Genomic DNA, 25,711 nt, shown 5'->3' with positions numbered 1-25,711 from the left:
TACGGATGCAGTGTTTCCAGAATCAGAGTCACGTTGTTTGACTGCTGACACAGTGACACATGCTGCCGAGTTGGCAGAACAACCAGCACAAGACTTTTGAATAAGCTTCTCCGCCCAGGTCTAAAAAATAAACGTCAACAACGACATTTGCACTGCGCTCTTCCGTTAACGTACTTGATTTTTATTTTTATGCGACAAATTAGGTTAGGCTACTTAGTAGCTATAAGAAATCATGGTCGTCTTTTTACGTTTTATTTTACATTGCATCACTGATGGGAAAATAAATTGAATGTAAAATGAAGCGTAAAAAGAAGTCTGTTCTCGTGAGTGCAGATCAGAATTTCGTATACTTAAAAACCAACCTGTCATTAAATCCTGAGATTTTTTAAAAGCTAGTATGACGTTTTATGTGCTTGAAAGATTAATCTTTGACCAACCGTTTTGTCTATACAGCCACGTCCACGAAACTGTATTTAAATTCCGGAAATTAGGCTACGTCATCACTGGAATTTCCCTTCTGTGGACATTGAGGTTAAAGGTCGCTATGATGCTGTCAGATATTAGTCTTCTTCATTAACTGTTTAAAGTAAAAGCTAACTTCCACGCAAATGACAACAAAAGAAAAAGTTAGGGGAATTAGTCAGATACTATCAATAACACTTTGGGACTGACTGCTTACGCATTTATTGATTTCGTAAGTCACCGAGATGTACGTAATGTACTGTACAGTACAAAAACAAAGTTAAGTAAGGTCTACACATTTATAAATGTGAATTTGTGTCACTTTTTATGTTCCCCCCGAAGACAGTAAAGCAGACTTCACAAACAACATTCTAGAGAAAACCTTTTAGATTTGAACTGAGGTTTCAAAGGTAGTGATAGATAAATAGATAGATAGATAGATAGATAGATAGATAGATAGATAGATAGATGAAAACAGGTCAAAACACAACCAAAGGAACCAATCAGTAAATTAACTGACATTTTAATAGTTAAACAGAAAATTACCAAACATTAAATGACTTTGTAAATTATGTTAATAGTATTACAATCTGTATAACATATTATAATTTTGCCATTTCAACATATAGAAATGCTAAACCCGTGTAAAATAAAATACAGCAGAACCATTATGTGAACAGCTGAATTTTTATGAGCACAAACTAGCACACAAACAGAGCAATTAAGACAAACTTTACAAAATTTAACTTGCATTTTCTTGTGCTTTATTAATAAAAGAAATCCACTTTATTACACTCAACAAATATATTCAGTATAAGCTAAAACATCTAAACAACACTTTTCTGTAACATACTTTTACCAAATGCCACAAAACTGACAGTATATTAGAATAATAAAACAGGTTTGCAGCATATAAGAAACATATTTGGCTTATAAAGTTAGTTCAATCAAGATATTTATTGTTTAAATTTAGAACAAAAATGTTAAGAACATGAAAAGGTTCTTATTAAAAACATTCACTACTAAGAGATACCAATTTTCTATATAACCTTTTGAAATTGCATGGAATAACAATGAGTGCCAACTCACTTTTACCAACATGATTCACCTTTTGGCATCACTGAAAAGAATGTTACATATTTTTTACAAGAGTTTTACAAATATCACATTGGACAATACATTATCTTCTGCTACTTTATATAGTCGCTAATAAATGCTCCCTTTATGTAAAACAAATCCATAGATTCCTTCAGAGCCGTACCGCAACACTTCTCAGAGTGTTATGAGCTTATGTCATCAAATTTGAAATATCAGAGCCCATTCGCATTGTGGGCCACACAGAAATGTGTTAATACAGTCAACAGCATGTACCTAGATGAAATTAAATCTACAATACATTTAAGACAAAGGTGATATTTACATCCTGAATAAACTTAATCATATGCAACAGTCAACGATCTGGTTATAACGTTAAACAAAAACTATTTACATACAGTAAGGCATATAATGATCCCTTTTTTTGCAGAAATGAATAGCATGGATACCATGGGCTTTGCTTTTGCCTGTTCTGGTGCCATTAGATTAGAGGAAAGCTACATAATTCTCTGGGATGAGTCCGGTTTTGCCATCATATGTTGCTTGGAGCCAGCCGGGTTCCACTGAGGGATACACTGCATGGACGTGAAGAGTCAAATACAGCAGAACTGAGTACACAACATTCTACAGAGCCTTTTATGTTTCTGTTTTTCCACAAAAAAGTACAGTACTGCTCAAACATTATCCTTAGGAACATTACCGTTGGAGAAGTGTGCCCCCTGTGGGAAGCTCAGCTCATGACTGTGCTCCGCTTGACAGGAATACAAGGCTTTAGCCTCTCTGTAAAACAAACACCAGAGTTAAGAGACAAGAGACAAGACAACTGCGGAAACGTACTAATATCACTGGCAACATCAACAACACGCTTATCTTTTGGCCCTGTTGGATGTTCTTAGTACAGGAAATAGAAATGCAGTCATATTACACAACATTTAAAAGTTTCTACACAAATTTACTCAATTATGTTTTCAGCATCCAACTCTCTGCCTTTTTATATCAAATTTGATTAAAAATTTTTTGTGATCAATATATTATTATTTGGAAAGAAGGGTAGGAAAATGCACAAAATGACCAACAACACCTCAACTATACAGAGAAAAAATTTGGGCTGAGAATTTTTGTTAAACAAAATTGTATTCATTTTGTTCCGTTAAATATAAAATGTCAAAAATGTTTTGAAGGTTACAAAACATAAAATGTCATTTCAAATAAAGGCTGTTCTTTTGAACATTCTATTAAAAGAAAATTTATTTTTTTAAAAAGAAAACATTCTAAACTGCAAAAATACTTCACAGTATTAACAACTGTTGATCAAAAACTTTTTAAAAATCTTATCGACCCCAAACTTTTGAACAGTGGCATAGAACACACCTTAGAAGTAAGATATAACAGAGCATAAATGACATCTGATCACAACTGTATAGTTTTTTTCAGCTAGACACTGTAAAAACATAAAAAGGAAGATTCCATTTATGCCTGGAAATATGTAATAAGAATGACTAAAACTGAAAAAATCCTCTTAGTCTGAATCATTACCTTCCCGTTGTGGTCTGGGAAATCCCAGGACTCTCAAAGACTGCTGCCCGCAAGGCCACACTGGCGAAAGAAAAAGCATGAGATCAGTGTAACAAACTGATTTTACATTATGACAGAAGATCAGTGAGAAGGTTCTAGCTTACACAGATCCCGGTCTCTGGTAGCCATTGCTGGCCGAGGAGTGTCTATATGTCACCGTCACTTTAGGAGGAAGCTCCGGCAGATGGAGGGACTTCAGACTGTCTCTCTGACTGCGTGACACCAGGCTCTGAATAGAGCCGTGACAGCTTCTGAAACCTGAGCGTAACCAAAAAAAAAACACATAAAAAATTGTGTGAAATAATTTATACATACATGAAAAGTGTAAAAAAGGACAAAACTGCAGGAAGAATGAGATCCACTGATGTCGATTTGCACACGCGGCATCTGTTAAATTGATAGCTGTAAATGTAAATGTCAGTGGATTGAGTATGGTTAGAGGATAAAGTGGATAAAAAGGACTTTGTGCTGTGTTTTAAGGCCATGAAACAGCAAACCGACATCAAAGAACAAGAGCCGATAAAAGCCAACTGTGTTGTCATAACACGTTGCATGCATCTTGCATGCCAACTAGTATGAACGTTATGCACCTGCATGAGAGAAAACAACTCTCTTCACCAGTAGGTGGCAGTAGTCTATAATCTTCATTCAAAGGATTGTAGATATACTGTACAAACCATAGAACAAAATAGCGCTTGCTTTTTGCCTTATTTAGCAATAGTTTGTTAAACTGAACAACCAATCAGAGTGATCGGTTTCACCGATTTCCGACTTGGTGTGTCACGGCCTTTAGTGAATTCATCTCACAAAAATGAAGCTAAACCTATTCGTTCTTACCCTCAGAAATGCGGAGTGAAGTGAGAGAAGAGCAGGTGGACAGACTGTGTCGTTCTTCCCCATGATCCTCCAGAGTCTCTCCGAGGGTTCTCTGGAGGATCTCTGAAGCCGGAGAGCTTCGATCACCTGGACTCGTGCTCAGCGCTTCTTCCCATTCTCCATCAGTCTTGTTGGCGTCCTCTTTGGAGCTGGAATCAGGGCTGGTGGTGCAAGCGGGGCTTTTGGGCCCGTTGGAGGAGGGAGATGAAATGGTCCAGCATAGGTTCCCTGATGCCTTGTGTTTGGTACATGATGGGGAGCCCGTCTTAGAGCAGCTGTTCTGGTCTGAAGAGTGAGACGAGAGAGACTCCATACTGCCCATGGGAGTGCTACTCGGACTGCTGCTGAACGTGTCACCTGATGGAGAGAAGGGGTTAAGCTGACACTCTAATAGAGGGACTGATGTCAGTTTCTGGAGACACTCACTGTCAGCATCAGCCAGGCACAGGGTGGGAGAGTACAGGCCTCTGGATTTGCGGGACCTTGAGGACAGGCAGATGGCTTTGCTCTGGCGGGCACTGGCACGAGACTGAGGCTGTGGCAGAGGGACGTTAGGGTCCGGAGCTTGATGAAATATCTAAAAAAATAAATTAAAAAAAAGACAAAATGGTACTAAAAGTGTTTGTGATCCAAACAAAGAATGTGTACATTAGACGAACAAAACTATATAAAAACAGATATTTGGAGTTGCAGAATATACAATATCATTTAACTTTTTTTTTTTGTTTTTTTTTTAAAGAAAAACATTAATACTGTGAATATATTATTACAATTTAAAATAACTGTTCTATTTTAATATATTTTAAAATTGTATTTATTCCTATCATGGCAAAGTGGAATTTTCAGCCCCATTATTTCAGTCCTAAGTGTAACATGATCCTTTATTATGCCGATTTGCTGCTCAAGAAATATTTGTTATTATTATCAAGGTTGAAAACAGCTGTGCTGTTTAATATATTTTGCAGAAATCATGATATATATTTTTCAGGATTATTTGATGAATAGAAAGTTCAAAAAACAGTATTTACTTTTTAAATATTCTAAGTGTCATTACGGTCACTTTTGATCAATTGAATGCATCCTTGCTAAAATTGATCAATTTCTTAAAAACTCCATTTACTTTTCATTTTCTAATGCTCACTTAAACTAAAACACTAATAATTGAATAAAACTGTTAATGTTAAATGTAATCTTAAATCAAATCTCAAAAGGAATATCTATTTTTTGTATACTGTCCATTATAATGTCATGATGGCTAAATTATCTTATAGCATTTAAATGATTGATTTTATTATTAAGCATTTTGTGTCTAATTTATATAAATAAAATAGTATAGAAATTTAATATTGCCAATTTCTTGGTTATTGGCCATGACATGAATTTTAATATCGGGGGTAAAATATCGGGGAGTAAACCTAGTATTCAGACAATTCTCATCCTTTATTTAATAATTTGTTCCTCTATCAGCATGGTTTCCATTAAAAGATCATTGCTTGTTTAAACAATCACCTTGTCATAGTTTTCTATGAGGATCTCTACTACAATATTCTGAAACTTGATGTTCATCATGGCAGCAACTGTCTCTTCTTGAGAGCGCATGAGTGTTGGGCCAAAAATCACACCCAGGTTAGACACGGTCATCATATTCTTCTGACTATGTGTGGAAACCCTGTCAAAAACAGCAGAAAAATCGTTTCACAAACACAGCATCACCATGTGGAGTTGGAAGTGTGCTCATGAACAAATGTACTAGATGGGCAGTTTCTACTTGAGGATTTAGAGTGACGTACACATGTAGATGTTTTATCAGAATATCCAGCATCTCTTTATTCTTGTCCGGGAGCTTGTGGACGAGGGCATGAACAGCACACACCCTGTAGTTCTGATCATCAGACTCTAGAAAGAAAAAAAACAACAACCCAAAGGCATCCAATTATTAAATAAGTAAGTCACTTATGGACGTGATGAGGAGTTCAAAGAGCAAAGAACATGCTAGAACGCACTGACTGCCATGATGACATCTTTGTGGAGTTTGTAAGTCATGAGGGGTTCTGCCAGACACCTGCAGGGAACAGAATGACTTCCTGTTTTTCCTTGGTAACATGCCATTTTAAGAAATGAATGATTGTAGAGATTATTTATAAACCTGAGGTAATTCTTCAGGCCGCTGGTGATGGTCTTGTTATCCCAGGTGTCTGGGTCAAGGTCCATATCTGCTGGAGCTTTGGCCGCTGGAAGGGTCAAAATAACTCAGGTTAAATGGATTTTGGCTTCAAACACACATCTGGTAAATGTTAATGGAAATAGTTTGTACAGGTGCATCTCAATAAATTAGAATGTCGTGGAAAAGTTCATTTATTTCAGTAATTTAACTCAAATTGTGAAACTCGTGTATTAAATAAATTCAGTTCACACAGACTGAAGTAGTTTAAGTCTTTGGTACTTTTAATTGTGATGATTTTGGCTCACATTTAACAAAAAAAACCCAATTCAATCTCAACAAATTAAAATATGGTGACATGCCAATCAGCTAAATCAACTCAAAACACTTGCAAAGGTTTCCTGAACCTTCAAAATGGTCTCTCGGTTTGGTTCACTAGGATACACAATCATGGAGAAGACTGCTGATCTGACAGTTGTTCAGAAGACAATCATTGACACCCTTCACAAGGAGGGTAAGCCACAAACATTCATTGCCAAAGAAGTTGGCTGTTCACAGAGTGCTGTATCCAAGCATTAACAGAAAGTTGAGTGGAAGGAAAAAGTGTGGAAGAAAAAGATGCACAACCAACCGAGAGAACATCAGCCTTATAAGGATTGTCAAGCAAAATCGATTCAAGAATTTGAGTGAACTTCACAAGGAATGGACTGAGGCTGGGGTCAAGGCATAGAGACGTGTCAATGAATTTGGCTACAGTTGTCGTATTTCTCTTGTTAAGCCACTCCTGAGGCATCTTACCTGGGCTAAGGAGAAGAAGAACTGGACTGTGTATGAGAGCAAGTTTTGTATTTCATTTGGAAACCAAGGTCCTAGAGTCTGGAGGAAGGGTGGAGAAGCTCATAGCACTGCACCCATTTACCAAGAAATTTTGGAGCATTTCATGCTTCCTTCTGTTGACTAGCTTTTTGAAGATGCTGATTTCATTTTCCAGCAGGATTTGGCACCTGCCCACACTGCCAAAAGCACCAAAAGTTGGTTAAATGACCATGGCGTTGGTGTGCATGACTGGCCAGCAAACTCACCAGACCTGAACCCCATAGATTCTATTATTGTCAAGAGGAAGACGAGAAACAAGAGACCAAAAAATGCAGATGAGCTGAAGGCCACTGTCAAAGAAACCCTGTGCTTTCATACCATCTCAGCAGTGCCACAAACTGACCACCTCCATGCCACGCCGAATTGAGGCAGTAATTAAAGCAAAAGAAGCCCCTAACAAGTATTGAGAACACGTACTCAAGGTCAACAATTCACTAAAAATGTTGTTTTATTATTGGTCTTATGAAGTATTCTAATTTGTTGAGATAGTGATTTGGTGGGTTTTTGTTAAATGTGAGCCAAAATCATCACAATTAAAAGAACCAAAGACTTAAACTACTTCAGTCTGTGTACATTGAATTTATTTAATACATGAGTTTCACAATTTGAGTTGAATTATTAAAATAAATGAACTTTTCCATGACATTCTAATTTATTGAGATGCACCTTTACTTCTAAAAGTATTTATCAGGTTTCTGTGTTACTGTACCAAACACTGAGGTCATCAGACGCTGGACTTTAGAGTTAACTCCACCTATTCTGTACAGCCCCATTGTGTAAATGCCTAAAGGAAAAATAACTTTTTTTATATTATTTATATACCTGATTCAATTTACAGCAATTAAAATTAAAAGCTATTTTTGTTCAGACCTACACCACCATTCAGAAGCTTGAGGTCAGTAAGATGCTTTGGGTAAAATCTCTAATTCTCAATAAGGCTGCATTTATTTGATCTCAAAACAGTAAAAACACAAACATATTAATATACCTTATATTAATGTTAAAATGTAAGTTATTCTTATAATGGCAAATTTTTAGCAGCAATTACTTCATTTTTTTTTTAATCCATTTAATTTGACCTTGTTGAATAAACATTTTTTTTTTCTGACCCTAAACTTTTGAATGGTAATGATACATAATACATGATACGTAATATGTCATATACTGTATGAAAAAAGGTAAGTCAGAAGCAGAGACTTACCTCTTGTTTCCACAAGATCTATACACTTCCTTACAAAATTAAAGCCTGCTTCATTTAGGAATGCTGTGGACACAGAGTTTGTTATAAATATAAGGCCAATTCTGGTAAACTATTTTTGTCTTATGAATTAACACACACATGGCCAAATGAAACTGTTCATCTCACTGTATATAAACCTAAATGACAATTAAATAAATTGGAGGAATAAACTTACTTTCCTCTTTCTTGCTCAAAAGTGCTGGAAGGGTGTAAATCTAGAAGAAATCAGCATGTGTTTATAACACACTAAAGATAAACGCCATTTAAAGCATATACATTTATGCATTATATTGCATAATCCATATCTCTTTACAGAAAATAAATTATAGGAACGAATATACAAAACACAATTTATAGTTTCATAATATAAACATACATGCACTAATAATCCTTTGTATATAAGAATTCACAAACTCAGCTAAATAATAACAGTGTAACGAGGGTCAAATGAGTTTAAGCCAATCAACCATAACTGACAGCATGAGAGTCAAAACAAAGAGTCATTAGCGAAGTGTAAATTCTGCTGTCATCTTTTTCCTGTCCGTGTGTACACTATCCACTCCCTGGATTTCAAAAAGACTGTGTAACAATAATTACATGTCTAAAATGCAAAAAGGGAGTCAGTGGTCTAAATCCTTATCAGGATTTCAAGAAGTTAAAAATGATTGTACTGTGAACTGACATATATTAACCAAACTGAGAACAGATTCTCATTTAGGTTTGGCCGTTGCACTTACCGGCTCTTTTCCATCCATGGCCTCCATCCACAGTCTTCTGTTGGATTCAGAGAGAGCCTGAAGGGTGATGATACCATGCCTGTGGGACACACTGAAGAATATTAACTCTCAACTACTAATGTAAGGTCTCAGAACTCTGCATTTTGTTTTATTTATTTATCTGTTTAAAACTAGTTCTAAGCATCATGCCAGCGAATAATGAATGTTTCCAAAGCCTGCAAAGCAAATCCATATGCTGCAGTGTAGCAAAAAGGAAACAGAGTTATGCAAGCAGTATTATGTAGCAGTTTTTCCTTCACTGCAATTCACCAATTCCGCCACAGCATAGGAAATCATATTTTACCTGAGCTGCGAAGTTGCAGACCGAATGAATGAAATAAGTTAAAGGGCCAGATACCACAGAATGAAACAAACACACATCTTTCTTTTTGGTTATCATCTCTAGCTGTACTTAAAACCAGTCATACAGTACTACGGTAGTTTGAATAACAAACCATGGCTCTTAAGAACTGACTTATTTTAAGGAATAGTTCACCCAAAAATGAAAATGTGCTTAAAATGTACTACCCCCTTCAAGCCATCCAAGATGTAGGTGAGTTTGTCCTCTGCAGTGAATGGGTGCCGTCAGAATGAGAGTGCAAACATCTTATAAAATAACAATTATCCATAAGTAATCCAAATTCCTCCATTGGAAAAGTCCATCCCCTGTTGTCTTCTCACATCAATTTTCTCACATCAACATATTTGTTTAGAACTGTTTTGGAATGTTTTTGCTTGTGGTCGATCTGTGCATATTTCTCTCCTGATTCAGATGAGATGACTTCACTGGAAAAAGCAATATCATGGAGAGAGGACTTATTTATTTTAGCTGGAAACAACAGTTTGAAGTTAAAAGCATCTTGATGGATTTCTTACAAACACACAGCTTTTTACTTCACAAGATGTTAATTGATGGACTAGAGTTGTGTGGATTACTTGTGAATTATTGTAATGTTTTTAACAATTGTATAAATTCTCTTTCTGACGGCACCCATTCACTGCAGAGGATCAGTTGGTGAACAAGTGATGCAATGCACTAACTTATTGACATTTTGGATGGCATCAGGTGAGTAAATTTTCAGCTATTTTCACATAATCAGTCAAACAGACTAATTAACTAGTTTCAATAACTCAAAAGCTTAAGTGCAGTTATTTAATTAACATTCACTTATTGGGTTTTTTGTATATAGTGATAGAAAAAAAACAGTACAATGTCATAAAAAAATGTTTCAGTATGTTAAGAGCACTGTTAATTAGAATTAAAAAGTAACATAAATGCTCCACATTCAGGGGAAGGGAGATTGTTTTTATTAAAAGTAATTTTATTATTATTAGAACACACCAGCAGTTTTGGATAAAAGTGCAACATACCGATGGACTTTATAGAAACATTGCAGATAATTGAACAGATGCCCTTCACAGGGGTTACCTCTTCAGTTATGAGGAGAGAAAAGAAGAAATGGAAGGAAGGAGAGTGCTGAAAATGACAGACTGAAGAAAGATCTAAACACAATATAACTCTCTTCTCCTGCAGCTCTCAAATTTCTCTCAATGTCATGCATGAAATTGTGTACACACCTTTCTACCACCTCAATGTCAAAGCAGAATCGCTTGTCAATAGAGTCAGTCCTCCGTCTGATGCATGACTTCAGCTTAAACATCTCAGGAGGACTCATGATCAATCCATTCTAGACAAGAAAAAACAAAAGATATCTCAATATGGTCATTTGAGATTAGGCTAATAGCATTTAAAGGGGTCATTGGATGCAAAATTCACTTTTACATGCTGTTTGAACTGAAATGTGTGTTGGCAGTGTGTACACAACAATCCTATAATGACAGAAATCCACCTAGTGGTTTTTTTTTTTAATCTCCAAAAATAAAGAGGGCTTTCTCAAATCAAGCCATTCACAGATTCTTGGCAGAGTGGCGTCGTTCTGCACAGGCCCCTCCTCCGATTGTTGACTGACACTGGCGTTTTACCTTAGACCCACCCTGTGTGAGCTGTGAACAGTCCGCCATTGTTTCACCGCCGGAGCAGTTGTAGACAAGAATGACTCCTAAGTGATTGAGGTGTTCTGTTGTTGGATGTAATAATGAATATAACAGTCGTCATTTACTCCGAAATCCGAGCCGCTAAAGACGTGGTGGATTTCATTTGTTTCTGAAAGGAATGTGTCCCCGATCTACCTAAATGTGTTTATCTTCGCTGATCCAGTTTCACCTACAGAAGAAGTGAGTGTAATTTTATGAATCCTTGTAAATTGTCTTTCCTAATAATGTGCTAGTTAGCAAGTTAACAGTTTCAGAGAACTGCTTGTCACTCCACAGAAGAGAGGGGCGGGGTCAGCAGTAGCTCATTAACATTTAAAGGGAATGGCACCGAAACGGGTCGTTGTGAAAGGAGCTGTTTTTTTTAAAGTAAAAAGGGTGTTGTTTTACACTACCATTGCAAAATTTTAACCAAAGTATGTAATATACTTTTCAATGAAGACCCTAAATAATTATATCAACTTGTGAAAAATGGCCATCCGATGACCTCTTTAAATTCTGAACATTTAATACCTGTTTGCCTCCAGACTTGAATTCAGAGTTGCTCATTGTAAACATTTTGGTCCCTTTCTCATACGTGCAATAATGTCGACTCCATGTGCACCCCAAGGGTCCTTCAACAGAAAACAGGTGATCATTAGTGGATTTCAATTGTTCCAGTGAACAACAATTTATATTTATTACACATCTATTTCAATCAGCTTCGCCATCACAGGAATAAATTACATTTTAAATATATTGGAACAGAAAGCACTGTGATTATATTTCACAATATTACAGGAATTTTTATTCAAATAAATCCAGCCTTGGAGTACATAACGTCAAAAAGTTTAGTTTTTATAAAGCAAAATTTCTTTTTACATTTTTGAAAAAAAACTTTTTTTACATTTATTAATAAAAAGCTATACAATAATCTTTAAATATATGATTTTATTATTAGAAATGCTCAGGGGGATACTCACGCTTCTCCTGCACATAGAGGAAGCCCTCCATGGTCCACTCTCCTGGAGCTTTAAAGTCCTGATCTGCAGACCTTATCCTTCTCATCAAATTCTCCACTTCCTGTCTTGTGCTCTCGAAATTATTTCTTGTCTTTAGAGAGAACATCAAAACAACAGTAAATTGGTTCTCGAGGGACATCACTGGTCTCCAAAGTACAATTCCTTCCATATGCAACAATAAATACTGAATATTCTATTATACAGATTGTGTGATTCACACAATCAACAATTTTATGGTACGTTTAGCACTACACGATGGCCTTTTTACAAGCATAATATTTTTATTGGCTTACTGTCGGACCGATATGTCAGGTAACGTTATCTGAAAGCTCTTACATTCTGGAGGTTGAACTGTAGCTGTTGCTTGTATGGCTCAAACTCATGTGCCAGTTCGTAACCCTCGTGGTAGAAGGTGAATAATCCCTGGAGGAAGGCCAGCAGCTGCGAGAAAGACAGTGGTCATTTGAACAGTTGTATAAAAGCAATAACTCTCATAATCATGCAGTATATTCAGGGGTTGATTGAGCTGCAGGATGTGGCTGTTATCATCATTTTCTTTCTGATAGGCATGTGCTTCAGACAAACAACCCTGCTGATGTTACAAGATGTAATAGATTAAAAAACAGTGTAGCAATTTTCTCTCAGAAAGAGGAAGCCTTCTTCGTATTTCTCATCTCCCCAAACAAAAGTGGCATTCATAGTACTGCAGAAATGGAAATAGGTGTGTCTTACCGGCTCAACAAACTCAAACTTTTTCCTTTCTTGCACTTCTTGGATTTTGAAAACATATTCCAGGGAGGCGTCATAGAAAATCTGTCTTTCCTTATTTATTTGGGTTTCTGCCTATGAAGTATAATCAAAGCATTCAGTGAAGGTAAAAGAAATCATCCGAAAATAATGTTATATTCTATGTGTTTCTGGAACTTTTATATCAATAAATGAACTTTCAAGTTACCTCCTGCAAAAGTGACTCTTTCTTTCTTGAAGACAGGCTTAAGTGCTTCTCCAAAACTGTGTAATACTTCTCGGTCTCCTTGTCAAATTTCTTCTTCCCTTCCTTCAAAAAAAATAAAAAAAATAAAAAAAAGGTGACATGAGTTGGAATTTCCTGCACTTGTAATTATGATGATGAATGCCTTTTGCAGAGATAAGATGTTATATAAAATGTTAGACTTATCCACAAACACCATGAAAAAAGTAGGAAAGGTTTAGTTAGTTAATTTTTTTATTTGACAGGCCAAAAAGTAATCCTGAAATGATATAACCAGTAGACTCACATTTGACTTTCCAGGAACCTGAATTCAAGTTTACTTTAAATATTCAGCTGGAAGCCTGGCCTACAGATTTCCGCCAGATTTCAAATGGAATTTTTTTATTATATACATATTCACTATAAAATAATAAATTATTAAATGATCTTATATATTTGACTAAATATGATTTATTTTACATATAAATTTTATTCCACAGATTTAATTTTATATATAATAAAATGTAATAGACTACATTTAAAATTCTACTTATCTCCATAACCAACATATTTATTTTTGATTTCTTTATTATAACTGAAACCATTTCAAAACATTCTGTGTAGATTTCTGAAGAGGTTTTTGGATGCAGATTCTGCAGCAATAATCCACCGTATTAAATCCATTCCATAAAATTTCACAGATTTACACCCAAAGTCAGAAAAAAGAAGTTAATTTACGAAACAAAAGAGTCAAGATGATTGAAGATGTTAAAGTAGAAATAGCACCTATTTACGTTGGACCAAGCACTAATATGCTTCAGACCTCCAGCCATGAGAATCTTTTTTTTCCCTTTTTGAGACTGCGTCTGCGACTAAAACCAGTTTGGAGCTGTTTGTTTTTCCTGTTTGACATCAGCCCAACCTTTCCCATGACCCTCTAATGGACACGCCGTCTAAACCACAGACTGGATTGCCAAACATCAAACTGAAGGAAGCTCATTTTTGACGTGCTTAGTCCAGTTTCTAGGCCCATCTGCTGGCTAGCAATGACATCACTCTCTTTAAGAAATGTATGCTTTCTGTTTAAGGATTTTAAAAAAATATGTATACAGAGCATTTTTAAGAAAAAACTTATCTGTGCATGAAAGAAACACTTCCAAAAGTATCATAGGAGAGGTAGCCAAACATTTTTTAAGTGGATCTGGTAATACTTTGAAATGCATTGCACAGTCTCATGAATAAGTGTAATCACAGTTAATATATTATAACACTAATTCATTCATTCAGTGCATTTTGGTAAAACTATAGGGGGACCAATTCTTACTATTAAGTAGTTGCTTATTAGCATGCATATTACTAGCATATTGGCTGTTTATTAGTACTTATAAAGAACATATTCTGCATTACCATCTTCTATATCCCTAATTCTACCCAATACCTAAACTTAACAACCTTCTTATTAACTATTAATAAGCAGCAAATTAGGAGTTTACTGAGGCAAAAGTCATAGTTCATGGTTTGTTAATGGCGAGAATTGGACCTTAAAATAAAATGTGACCTGCTTTTTAAATTCAGTTACAATTATTTATTACAAGAATGTATTGTATAATGTATTACAACACACAATATAAATAATATAATATAATATAATAACCCTTTATAATGCATTATACATAAAAGCTTTAAGTAAAGCATTACCGTAAACCTTTTAGAAATAAATAATACGCATGTACACTAGTGGTGAAAATTCTGGGGTCAGTTCTGTAAAACAAATAATCAATTTGATCAAAAGTGTCACAGTAAAGATGTTTATAATTTAAGTTTTCTATGTCAAATAATTTCTGTACTTTTAAACTTTTTTTTACTCAAATCTTGCCAAGGTTTCCACAGAAATATTAAGCTAAACAACTCTTTTCAATGTTATTAATAAGAAAAAGAAATGTTTCTTGAACAGCAAATTAGAATGACTTCTAAAGGATCATGTGACACTGAAGACTGGAGTAATGATTCAGTTTTGCCATACCAAGATTAAATTACGTTTTATAATATGTATTCTAACAGAAAACAGTTATTTTAAAAAAAATTTAAAATGCCCCAACAGTACTATATTTTTTTTAATAAAAAAGATTTTTACAGCCTCATACAGTATGAGAGACTTCTTTCAAAAATAACAAAACTCTTAAAAAATTGAAATATTATTAAGAAATATTATAATATTTACAACATCTAAGTATCTAGTTATCATTCAGCTGTTTGTTCCAATTCTGACATAATATTTATGTATCCAAGTCAGGAATACATTGTGTGTGACAGTGTTTTGTTCTGAATATGTGCACACATCTGCGGGAGGTTGAACAGCCGGACTGCCGTTCCCTTTGGCCTCTATTGTGTCTCAATGTCTAAGCTGAGAGAGTTCCTTCGCAGCTCTCGCTTAAGAGCATTGGGCCAAAACACCCAAATAAGGCATCAAGAGTTCTGGCTCTGGATGCTTGAGCTCGACAGGCAGCGCTCCAGCTCTTCTAATACTTCTGGAGGGGTCACATTCACAGATCACCAGGGCTCCCATGCAGCACAACAAGCTAATCTCCTAGAAAGAGTAAAGCTTTAACTAGAGTCTGGTTGTAAACGTGCCCTCTAGCACAGCACTCACAGGCCATTTCACGTTGGTCAATGTGGCATTACAGTATCTGGCTATAATTTGACTGCGCTTGTCTTCAACAGTTGTTTGCAATTTCCCCCCTTCCTGCAGGGTTTCACGTACCTATATTGACCATATAGGATCCTGTCACATCATAGGTAAAAATTACTTTCCACTGACATGTAGTACATTAACTCACAAAAGGGTTTAACAACTTACTTTGGCCGCTCCGATCTGCTCTTTCCGAAACTTTGCCAGCGGTGTGATCAAGACATCATCAGCATTCTGTATCTAAATAAAAGAAAAATCATTAAAAACTTCAAACCGTCAAGGATGACAAACCAACACTAATGAATCATCTGTCAACAACCTTTAACTATATAATAAAACGTTACAAAATAATCATTAGTCCTTGAGAGAAATGGCTGCTTTGTACTTAGCCTTGGTATTGTCTATTCATTTTACCTGTATTCATTAGTGTTAGATTTAATATGAATACAAAATATGAGAATTTCAGTAACTTGCATTACAAATATTTTTAAATAGTTTTATTAAAATACAAAGTCTAGATGGAAAAAGGAAGGAAAGTGATGTTGCCACACACACACACACAAACTTTTTATAATTTTGTAAATATTTTGATTAAATGAAGAAAAAATAAGAGCATTTTAAGTACTTCTAAATACATTTGAAGTATTTCCATCTTAGAAGTTATAACATGATTAACTGCAACACGTTTAAACCAAAGAGGCAAAAGTATTTCAAATTCACCCATTTTAAAATCTGTAGTGTTAAAACGCACACTGAACAATGAGGTTCTCTTAATGTGTAAACTCAGTGACATCACAGTCTGTTAATAGTTAACAGGCGGCACAGTGCATGAACCTATCCAAGGGAATTATGTTTATTTACTGTAAAATAACGGCACTATAATTAGTACCATTTTCATGTAGGCACTCCGATTGGAAAAACACACAATTACATACACTAGTTCCTTTTATACACTTTCCCAGGCACAGCACGGAGGACTTCATGTCTCGCTGGAGAATTGGTCAAAATAAGTTCCACATGCTTGCCTTCGCTCAGCCGGCGGCAGCACGGACCGTCCATCTCTACAGGCTCCATCCACCCACATCAACATTAATGGAATTTGCGCTTGCAAATAATAGAAAATGTACAGACTCCAAGCAAGTCCAGATGTATGCTACAGGCTTTGAAAGGATGTAGTGACAACTTCAGTTTTAAGATATGAGTGCATTTCCTGTTTGGCTCATGGTCTTTCCCTATAGTGTAAACCAACAGCATATTTATACTAAATTTCAGTGCGGTTTAACGCATACATGTTATACTTAAAATGCTGAACTTGCATTTTAAACGAGTCAAACAAACTTGCCTTACACAAACATCCATGACAGGCTTATAAGCATCAAAAAGATGAGCTGCACATGGGACATATAAGAGTGGCCACAATAAAGTAAAGGGGACACATTTGCTAAGTTCTTAGAGATTGACTTCTGTATAGTTTTGGAAAAAGTTTTTCAAATTCAAATTTAAATAAATAAATGTGTCATGTGGTGTGACCTTCAAATAAAAGCAAAAACAATGTCCTCACACATCGTACATATCTTTATTATTTTCAAAAAATGTTTTTCAATTATTTATTTCAAATGTAAAAAGTGGTTGTTTGTTTCACAAATATCAAGAATTATATGATCACACGATATTTCACAACCTGAACTAACCTTGTGTTGTCATGAACGGGATAAATGATCTAACATTTTCAGAAATTCAGTGACCTGCAGGGGTTTATGTTAAAAAAGCATTCATGTTAAAATATTTAAATACTACTATTTAATAATAATAAATTACACCAAACTACTTAATTTTCTTTTTAAGAATTTCATCTTTTTTCCTCTTTTCTTTCATGACAGTTTCAACACCTGGCAATTGATGTCTTCCCAAAATGATCAAAATACATTTTAATGCAGGAATTTAAAAACATATTCATAATAGCAGAGGAGCATTTAAGTTAACATACAGTGGGTATGGAAAGTATTCAGACCCCCTGAAATTTTTCACTCATATTGCAACCATTTGCTAAAATCATTTAAGTTCTTTTTTTTTCTCATTAATGTACAGCACGTGCATATAAACAAAATAAGGCTTTGTGTGTGCTCTTTCCATTTAAAATTAGAGGCAGACAACCACTGCATTTTAACCATGATCCAAACAAAGATGCTGCATACACATGCAACATGAGCAGTTTTTAATCTAAATTAGATTGTATAATTTCGAAATTTGAAGCAAAAACAGAATGATTTGACTTCAGTTTTGTGAAACTATACATAAAAAATATCTGGATGAAACAGAAACAGCAGACAAGCTGAACGAGATGCAGATTCACTCTCTGCCAGCAGGTGACGCTTAGAGCGTTTTTTCTTGGTTTCTGTAAACAAAGCTACGCTTCACTTATGAACTTTAATATGCATTATACAGAGGCAAGATTAAAAGAAAAAATACCATCTAAACTTTTCTAAAGACAGTCAATATTCATTATAAACTCCTAATTGAATCGTGATTTGTTTAGCATCTCAACCGATTTGAATCGATTTTCAACTCGCGGTTAATCGTTACATCCCTAACAACAAGCACTCATCTCATTAAAAGAAGAGGCCTTTCAGCACTTCAGACACAGCTGAGCACTGAGTGCAGACAGTCGCTCTGTTTGCTCAAGAGTTTCTCCCGTCAAAACTTCCCATGGCCCTTTTTAGTCAGAGAGGAAACTCATGTCTTACATCAGTCCGATCCATCATGTGGGAAAATGCCTCCCACTTAAAGCAGAGCATGTTGGCGGTGCGCCTAAGATGAAAGTACCTCTGGATATGAGAGCGTCTACTAATCTGGCAGAACACAATGGCAGAAGTTAAATAAAACACTACTACGATTGTGTTTACATAATGATTCACCGTTACGTGAGACCTGACTGTCTTGGCACCATGCTCCAGTAACACAGAGTACTTCCCATCTGCACCCCATGGGAGGGCAATGCATTTACTGGGAGTTATTCACCCTTTGGCTCTATTATTGTACGTCTATGAATGAAAAGGCATTCTGGGACTTTCTCAGCTTGACGGAGGTGTTTGTCATCCTGAGAGGCCCAGCGCAGGAGCCTGTGAGACTGAAGCGCAACACAGCCATGGTCTGCAGGAAGTAAAGAAACTGTAGAAGGCCGCTGGGTAATTCTTCCCCTGAGGCTCTTCACATAGCTCCGTATTCTCCAGTGAACAATGGATGGGACTGAAACTGCAGCTTGGATGCTTGCAGACTTGGGACTGTCTGAACAAATGCAATATATTTCATATCCTCTTGGATAAATCAAGGGTTTCCAATTCAAAACAAATTGTTTTTCCTTTGGGTACTGACACATTTTGAATGTAATCCACGTTTAAGGTAATTTCTTTTACAATTCTATTGTAGAGTAAATCAAACGAACTAACACCACAAAACATCACAGAATGTTTGGGTTGTTGTTAGCCAACCAAAATGTTGATGTCACTGATGTCACTTACTGGAAGATGATGTCATTAAAGACCAGGGTTTCTTAATTAAAGGTATATTACAAAAAGTAACAAAATGGAACGGAACAAGTATAACTGACAACAATGGACTAACCAATAGAACTGATCACCAATTAAAACAATATTAACAAGAAAACATCAAAAAGGGCAAAAAAAGAGAGAAGAAATCTGGAATATTTCAAAATACCTGGCAGATCTTTATCAAGAAAGTTAGAAAAGGACAAAAACAGTATTGAATTTATTTAAATTTCAGCCATGTTCTCTTCATTAAGACGCTGTGAAAAAATAAAATTATCCATCTTTATGAAATATGATGATAATAAGGCCTTTCGCACTGCAGGAACTTTTTCATAGTACCAGAACTAATTGTGGAACTACCCACTTTTGGTCGTTTTCGCACCACCGGAACTGGGTGCGATTTTAGTACCGGACTGCCTTTTTCGAGAACCAATTTAGCTCCTACTCCGGACCAGGGTCTAACCAGCTCTACTGGTACTAACTGTGACGCAGGAAGACACTGATTGGCCAGACATGTTCGAAAACGCCCTTACCCAACATGATTTAAACCGCAGTGTAACATACTGTAAACATTGTGTCAATTTCGCAAGTATGATGAACAGCGATAAATATACGGACGCTGAAGTGTCTCACTTGTAGCTAATGTAGCACTGCCATTTGTCGTTGGAGATTCTTAATCCTCATTTCTGTTCTTTCAATCACTTCTTGTATATATGTCGACATTCCATGTTCATTATTGTGAAACCCGCGAGACACAACAAAAACACAGCTCCGATCACAGCGTTCTCCATCCTCCTGTTGTTAATGTTATTCTTCTTTGTTAACATTGTTGAATGAAGCACAAATGACATCGCTGTCGACCGGTTTACGTCAAGTCCTAGTACACACTGTCAGTGTGAATGCAACCCTTTAAATGGTACTAGGAAGTAGTTGGTGCAAAATCGTACCAGTACTTTAGTACATTTAGTTCTGGAACTAAAACATTGCGAAAGGCCCTATGAATATATAAAGCAGAAATGACTCACTGATACGATTTTTATTGCACAAGGAAGCATAAGAAAGGAAACCACGTTGTGATCTACAAGCTGGAAAAGCAATCATCTGAAGGTATGAGCCAATAACACAAAGTGCCATGAGTGGATGACCTGAGGTTTGACCTCAGTGTTTTTATTAGACATCCAGACAAAAGCCCAGAAGAAACAATAGAGATGTTTGTCTTGGTTACAACAGAGGCTGCTGTCTTACAGTCACACCATTACAGCTAATATGAATATATGACATATTTCACATTATTACCGTATTTCTTAAATTCAGCCTGGCTGAGCATAAAAGACTTGCCAAGAAAATTAGCCAAACTTTTGAACGGTAGTGCATTCAAACTATATTAACAATAAATGTACAGAAAAGTGTCACATGAATCCCAAACAGAGCTGCATGTTTGTTAACATGTGGGTAGAGTCAGCAGTGAAGCACAGAGGAGCATTGTTTGCCTGATGAGGTCTTTCGCTGCTGTACTATGACTAATGATCCACCAGCTGCAGCAGTGAATGGCAGGAATATTCCTAGCAGGAATATTCCTAGCAACACGCTGCCTCATGTATAATGCCCATTAAAGCACCCGTTAGCAACTCCAGCTGATAGCAATGAAGATGCTATGCTGTTGGCATTGATGTTGCAAATGATATTTCAGAGAAACAGCATGAGTGATATTTCATTATCATCTGCACTTGCTGATCTAAGCCCTTACCTCCTCGAAGAGTCATGACCTACAGAAAGCATCTTTCTGTTTCTCATAACACTCAGACCCAACTGTGGATGCCCACAAAAACTCTCCCTCAAAATAGCGCACACTTATGGTGCTAAACCACTAGGCTAGAAGTGTGCTATGAAACTTTAACTATGTGTGAACAAAACCACATAAAAAGGAACAAAAAAGAGACAACTACTAGAATGGAAACAATCACTCTGGCTACTTCATTTATGAGGTTTGCGGTACTTTGAAGTAGACCACATCATGCTGTGCGTTTATGGCATCACTGAGACTTTAATTTGATTAACTGAAAGGCAAATTCTTTGAAAAGACACTTCCATTACTTTAAGAAATTAATTATTTTGTACAGCAATTATGTATTACATTGATCAAAAGTGATAGTAAAGAGATGTTTAATGTTACAAAAAATTATATTTCAAATCTCCTTTTCTAGTGCAAATTTACTCAGCACCAGATCAGCATTAGAATGATTTCTGAAGGATCACATGAAAATTCAGCTTTGCCTTGACAGGAATAAATTATATTTTAAAATATATTCAAAGTTATTGAAATCGTAAAAAAAGTCACAATATTTATGTTTTACTGCATTTTTGATCAAATACAGCCTTAAGAGGCGTAAAAGATGTCTTTCCAATACATTAAAAAACCCTTTTTGAATGGTAGTTTTTTAGAAACAAAAGCAACAAAGAAACTTACTAGTCGTCGTCTTTCCTCCTCCACCGTGTTCAGCAGCTGGGAGAATTCCTTTAATGACTGGGCTGTGATAAGAGGGAAAGAATTTCAATCACGAATCATCAGCTCTGGATCTGTAATTACTCTATCAGCACATCTGATTTTGCTCTTTAAACCTTTGGCATAAAGGAAATACAGAAAACCTGCATATAATAACAACTATGCAAATAATAATAATAATTCCATGGCCACCTAGCAACTGATCAATGCACAAAGGGGTTTTCAAGAAACAGCAGACCACATGTTATGGATGTAGAAATGTGAGAGTACAATAAAGCGTGTTTCCTGTGTGAGCCCTGCATGTGTGCAACATGGTCAGTCATAGAAAAAGAGGGGATTTTAACTCCTCCAGATATCCAATTAGGAACTCAGATAAAAACTACTTTCAACTACTTTCTAATAAAAGCACAGACCTACACATAAATACACCCTCGGTTATTTCAAAATCATGTTACAGCAAGACAACTCTGCTTTGACGCGTAGCAGAACCACAAATCAGCAGAGATGCACTTAAAAGGACATACCAAGCGTGCATGAACCAATACTTGTCCTGCTGAGATATTCATATCACATTCAAGGAACTGGCATTATGATTTAGCACAAACATAGATTGGGGTGCAATTTTCTTTTTTTTTTACTGTTATTTGAAAGAAGTCCGCAATTATTTGATCAGATAGTTAGTAAAAATCTCACTACCTCAAACTTTTGAAAGTAGTGTACCATATGGTCATTATTTTAAATCAGTACAACCTTAAACCAGTGTCGCCAAACCCTATTAAATGAAAGATTTTTTAAAGAAACATTTTTATATTTTAAATAAAAAATAAAGAAAGAAAAAAAGGGGTAAATTTTAACTGCAAATGATCAGAATCTCACCAGCCTACATATCTAGTGTTATGACCAAAATGGACAGCCAAGGCCAGAAGGGAACATTCTCACGCCTTGCAGACTGTTGTTTGGGTTAATGGTTTTCTTAATGCCAGGCAGTAATTGTCTCAGTCTGATAAAGAACCATCACTGTTGTGTTTGACACTATGGAGCTGTAATGCTACAGTAATGTGTGTTTTCTCTGCTTACTGTTGTTGGTGGGTGACTTAGACGACAGCTGCAAATAAAAAGCTTATGGAGGCATGAACATTTTGGAGACTTTCCCATTTTTCATCACTGTTTTTACAGATTAAAGGAATAGTTCTCCCAACAAATGACTGTTCTGCCATTATTTACACACTCTCACCTCATTCCAAACCTGTATGACTTTCTTTATTCTATGAGACAAAGGAGTTATTCATAGCTGAATGACCAAGAAATAAATTTTCCCTACAATGAATGGCAATCTTTGCTATCAGGCTAAATTCTCAAGTCAAGATTTTTAGTGAATAATGATCTAAATTTTCTTCAGGGTACTTTTTTGGGATTGACTCCTCTTGGGATGTCCACATCCACTTTTTTTTGTATGAATGAGAGAAGCTTCAACATTTTGCTAAACGTTCCCTTGCATGAATGAAAGAATACTGGTTCAGAAAAACATTAAGGTAAGTAAATTTTTAATTTTTTCTCCAGATAGGAAATTGTATAATTTATTAAATTGTATGATTATTCAAATAATTTTCATCTTGATCATTTGCCAACTACTTACCAATGTTAATCTCATCATCTGTTTCTGCATCTCCGATGCATTCAAACTGGAAATCCTGTAGGGACTGGGAAAATTTCTGCACAGCTGCAGATAGATCTGTTAGAGAGACAACAAACAGTTATGTGACAGAGCTTCCTAATAATGTGAGCATATCCACTGAGTTTTCAGTTATTAATATAATATGATATAAGCTTTGATTTTTTTCAGACTTAAAGGAAGGAGATAACATCACAAATACTTCAATTGTCAATAAAAGCATTAGTAATGTAAGTCTTTTCTGGAAGACATCCACTGATTTTGTTTAGTACAAAAGCCCCAATGAGCCTTCTGCAAGACTGCATTGTGGCTGAGAATAAAGGAGAAAGTTGTGAAAGAGAAGAACGTTGAAAATAACAAGAATAGTCAAAGCTGATTGGACCTAAATGTTCAAAGGCTAAGGCTAGAGCAAAGCAAATTTATCTAAAGGAAGGCAGGAGGAGCCATGATAGTGAAGAGGATGATAACAGCATATCTAGCAGAAAATTGTCTCCTTTCTGATATCACATCAGATACCAGCTGAATAAACAAGTATTATGTGATGGAATACACCAACCCTGTACATGCTCACTTCTTCAACCTGTTTGATAATAGTGTGGATATATATGTTTGTAATGATTTGATTTTTGAGATTAACTGTTGAGATAGATTGTTAATACGACTCTGAAGACCCTTTGCATGAGGTGCTGTAGTTTTAGTTAAATTAAATTTTTAAAAGGGCAAAGTGCCAGCCACCAGTTTATCATAGGTCATTTCTTAATTATATATATATATATATATATATATAGATTCTCACTTAAAAACCTCCATAAATCACAACTTATCTTACTTTTAAAAAGACACACGACCTGTAACTTACTTTTAAGCGCACTAATAAGCATATTTCCATCTTTGATAAGTTCCTTGATGAATTTATTAGTACGCTCCAGCTCAATTTCGTGGCATCTGAGTCGTTCCCTGAAGTCAGGACTGTCCAGAAAAGAATCACTGAATTCCAGCGCCGGGAGCCCCATTGTAAAAGTGCGGATGAATGAAACAGTGAAACAACACCTGAAGAACAGCTTTAATCCTCGGGAAAAGTAGATTTCTTAATAGAGGAAACTTTCCACGCTTACGAGTCCCGAAACTCCGTCTCCCCGAAAACCCACTTCCGGCATTTTGTTTCCCTGCTCAAACACAGAGAGGCTCAGCAGAGAGAGCGCGAGTGTAGCGGTGACTCCTACTGGTCTGATCCCGCTCACCTACAGCAAACTGCTGGGCTGGGCTACACCCTCCTGAGAGGACTCGAGAAGTCGTCTCTGTGTACAAGGAAGGATTTTCAGGACAAAAATGTAACATGCTGATCTACAAAACTAGAAACTTCATGACCAGAAAGGGCTCGTAAAGAAATAACAAAAATACAAGCTACATTTGACAGAACTGCTAATACATTTGATTACCAAAAATAAAATACACAGCTTTTAAGCTTTTTATGTTTACAGTGGAACTTTAGTGTTTACCATAGCTACTACACTTTACTATGTACTAATTACACTATATAGGCTTCCTAATCCAAAATATTAATACATTTAGTCCTAAATACTACAGTTAAATGGGTACTGGCATTTGTGGGTTTCCACCAGTGAAATAAACAAAAATACAACTATTTTAAAAGTTGAATATATTATATTCATTTCTAAAAAAAATTTTTTACCATGTCATGATAATTTTCCAGAAAATGTGGTTACTGTAGTGCATTTTATACTGTGGTATAATATGCTATACTATAGCATTCAATTGCATTGCACACTAAACTACTCATGCATTTTTTTTCTATAGAATTTCATGATGGTAAAAATGTATAGCCTATTAGTTAATGGCATCAATTATGTTTTTTAATTTTACTTGTTTCTGAGCCATGCTATTTCCAGATATGCCAAGATAGGCTCTAGCATCCCTGCAACTCTACTTTGGACAAGCAGTTTGGAAAAAGGATGGATGTTCCTGAGCCTTCTGACAAAAAGGTGACTATATTAGGAACATCACATGACCAAAACTTATTTATAAAAATATGGATAAGGTAAGGAAGGAGAACAACACTAAATGTGTTTGTGTTTAGATACCAAAAGGGTTTCTTCTTGAATTACATGTTGTATTGCTTGTGGATCCCTGTTCCTTAAACCAAAAGGAAACACTGCCATCTGGTGACCCACTGATGAAGCAATAAAAAAAACTAACT

General features: G+C 35.8%; 1 protein-coding gene across 1 annotated transcript; it reads right to left on the bottom strand.

Moving 5' to 3' along the window:
• Positions 1–1,203: 1,203 nt before the first annotated feature.
• Positions 1,204–24,739, bottom strand: LOC132117209 (rho GTPase-activating protein 42-like). The gene is made up of 24 exons (XM_059526336.1): positions 24,353–24,739; positions 23,458–23,553; positions 21,786–21,847; positions 15,942–16,013; positions 13,070–13,171; positions 12,847–12,957; positions 12,451–12,555; positions 12,076–12,205; positions 11,627–11,727; positions 10,640–10,749; positions 9,023–9,101; positions 8,461–8,500; positions 8,247–8,309; positions 7,755–7,829; positions 6,155–6,239; positions 6,012–6,070; positions 5,799–5,904; positions 5,518–5,677; positions 4,435–4,585; positions 3,970–4,365; positions 3,237–3,390; positions 3,094–3,153; positions 2,258–2,337; positions 1,204–2,132 (listed from the first exon to the last, which is right to left on the bottom strand). The coding sequence occupies exons 1-24, from the start codon at positions 24,504–24,506 to the stop codon at positions 2,044–2,046; spliced, it is 2,640 nt and encodes an 879-aa protein (XP_059382319.1). The 5' UTR covers positions 24,507–24,739; the 3' UTR covers positions 1,204–2,043.
• Between the last annotated feature and the right edge of the window lie 972 nt (positions 24,740–25,711).

Source organism: Carassius carassius, chromosome 36 (genome assembly GCF_963082965.1).
Source record: "Carassius carassius chromosome 36, fCarCar2.1, whole genome shotgun sequence".
NCBI classification, from domain to species: Eukaryota; Metazoa; Chordata; class Actinopteri; order Cypriniformes; family Cyprinidae; genus Carassius; species Carassius carassius.
This window is presented reverse-complemented; position numbering and strand designations above follow the sequence as displayed.

What these genes read in the sequence shown, in the direction of transcription:
- LOC132117209 (XM_059526336.1), bottom strand. Translation starts at nt 24,506, where the DNA reads ATGGGGCTCCCGGCGCTGGAATTCAGTGATTCTTTTCTGGACAGTCCT. An exon ending in AGCAGATCGGAGCGGCCAAA is followed by an intron (nt 13,172 to 15,941) that starts GTAAGTTGTTAA and finishes TTTTTTTTGAAG; the next exon opens with GAAGGGAAGAAGAAATTTGA. An exon ending in AGATCTTGTGGAAACAAGAG is followed by an intron (nt 7,830 to 8,246) that starts GTAAGTCTCTGC and finishes TTTTTCCTTTAG; the next exon opens with GCATTTACACAATGGGGCTG.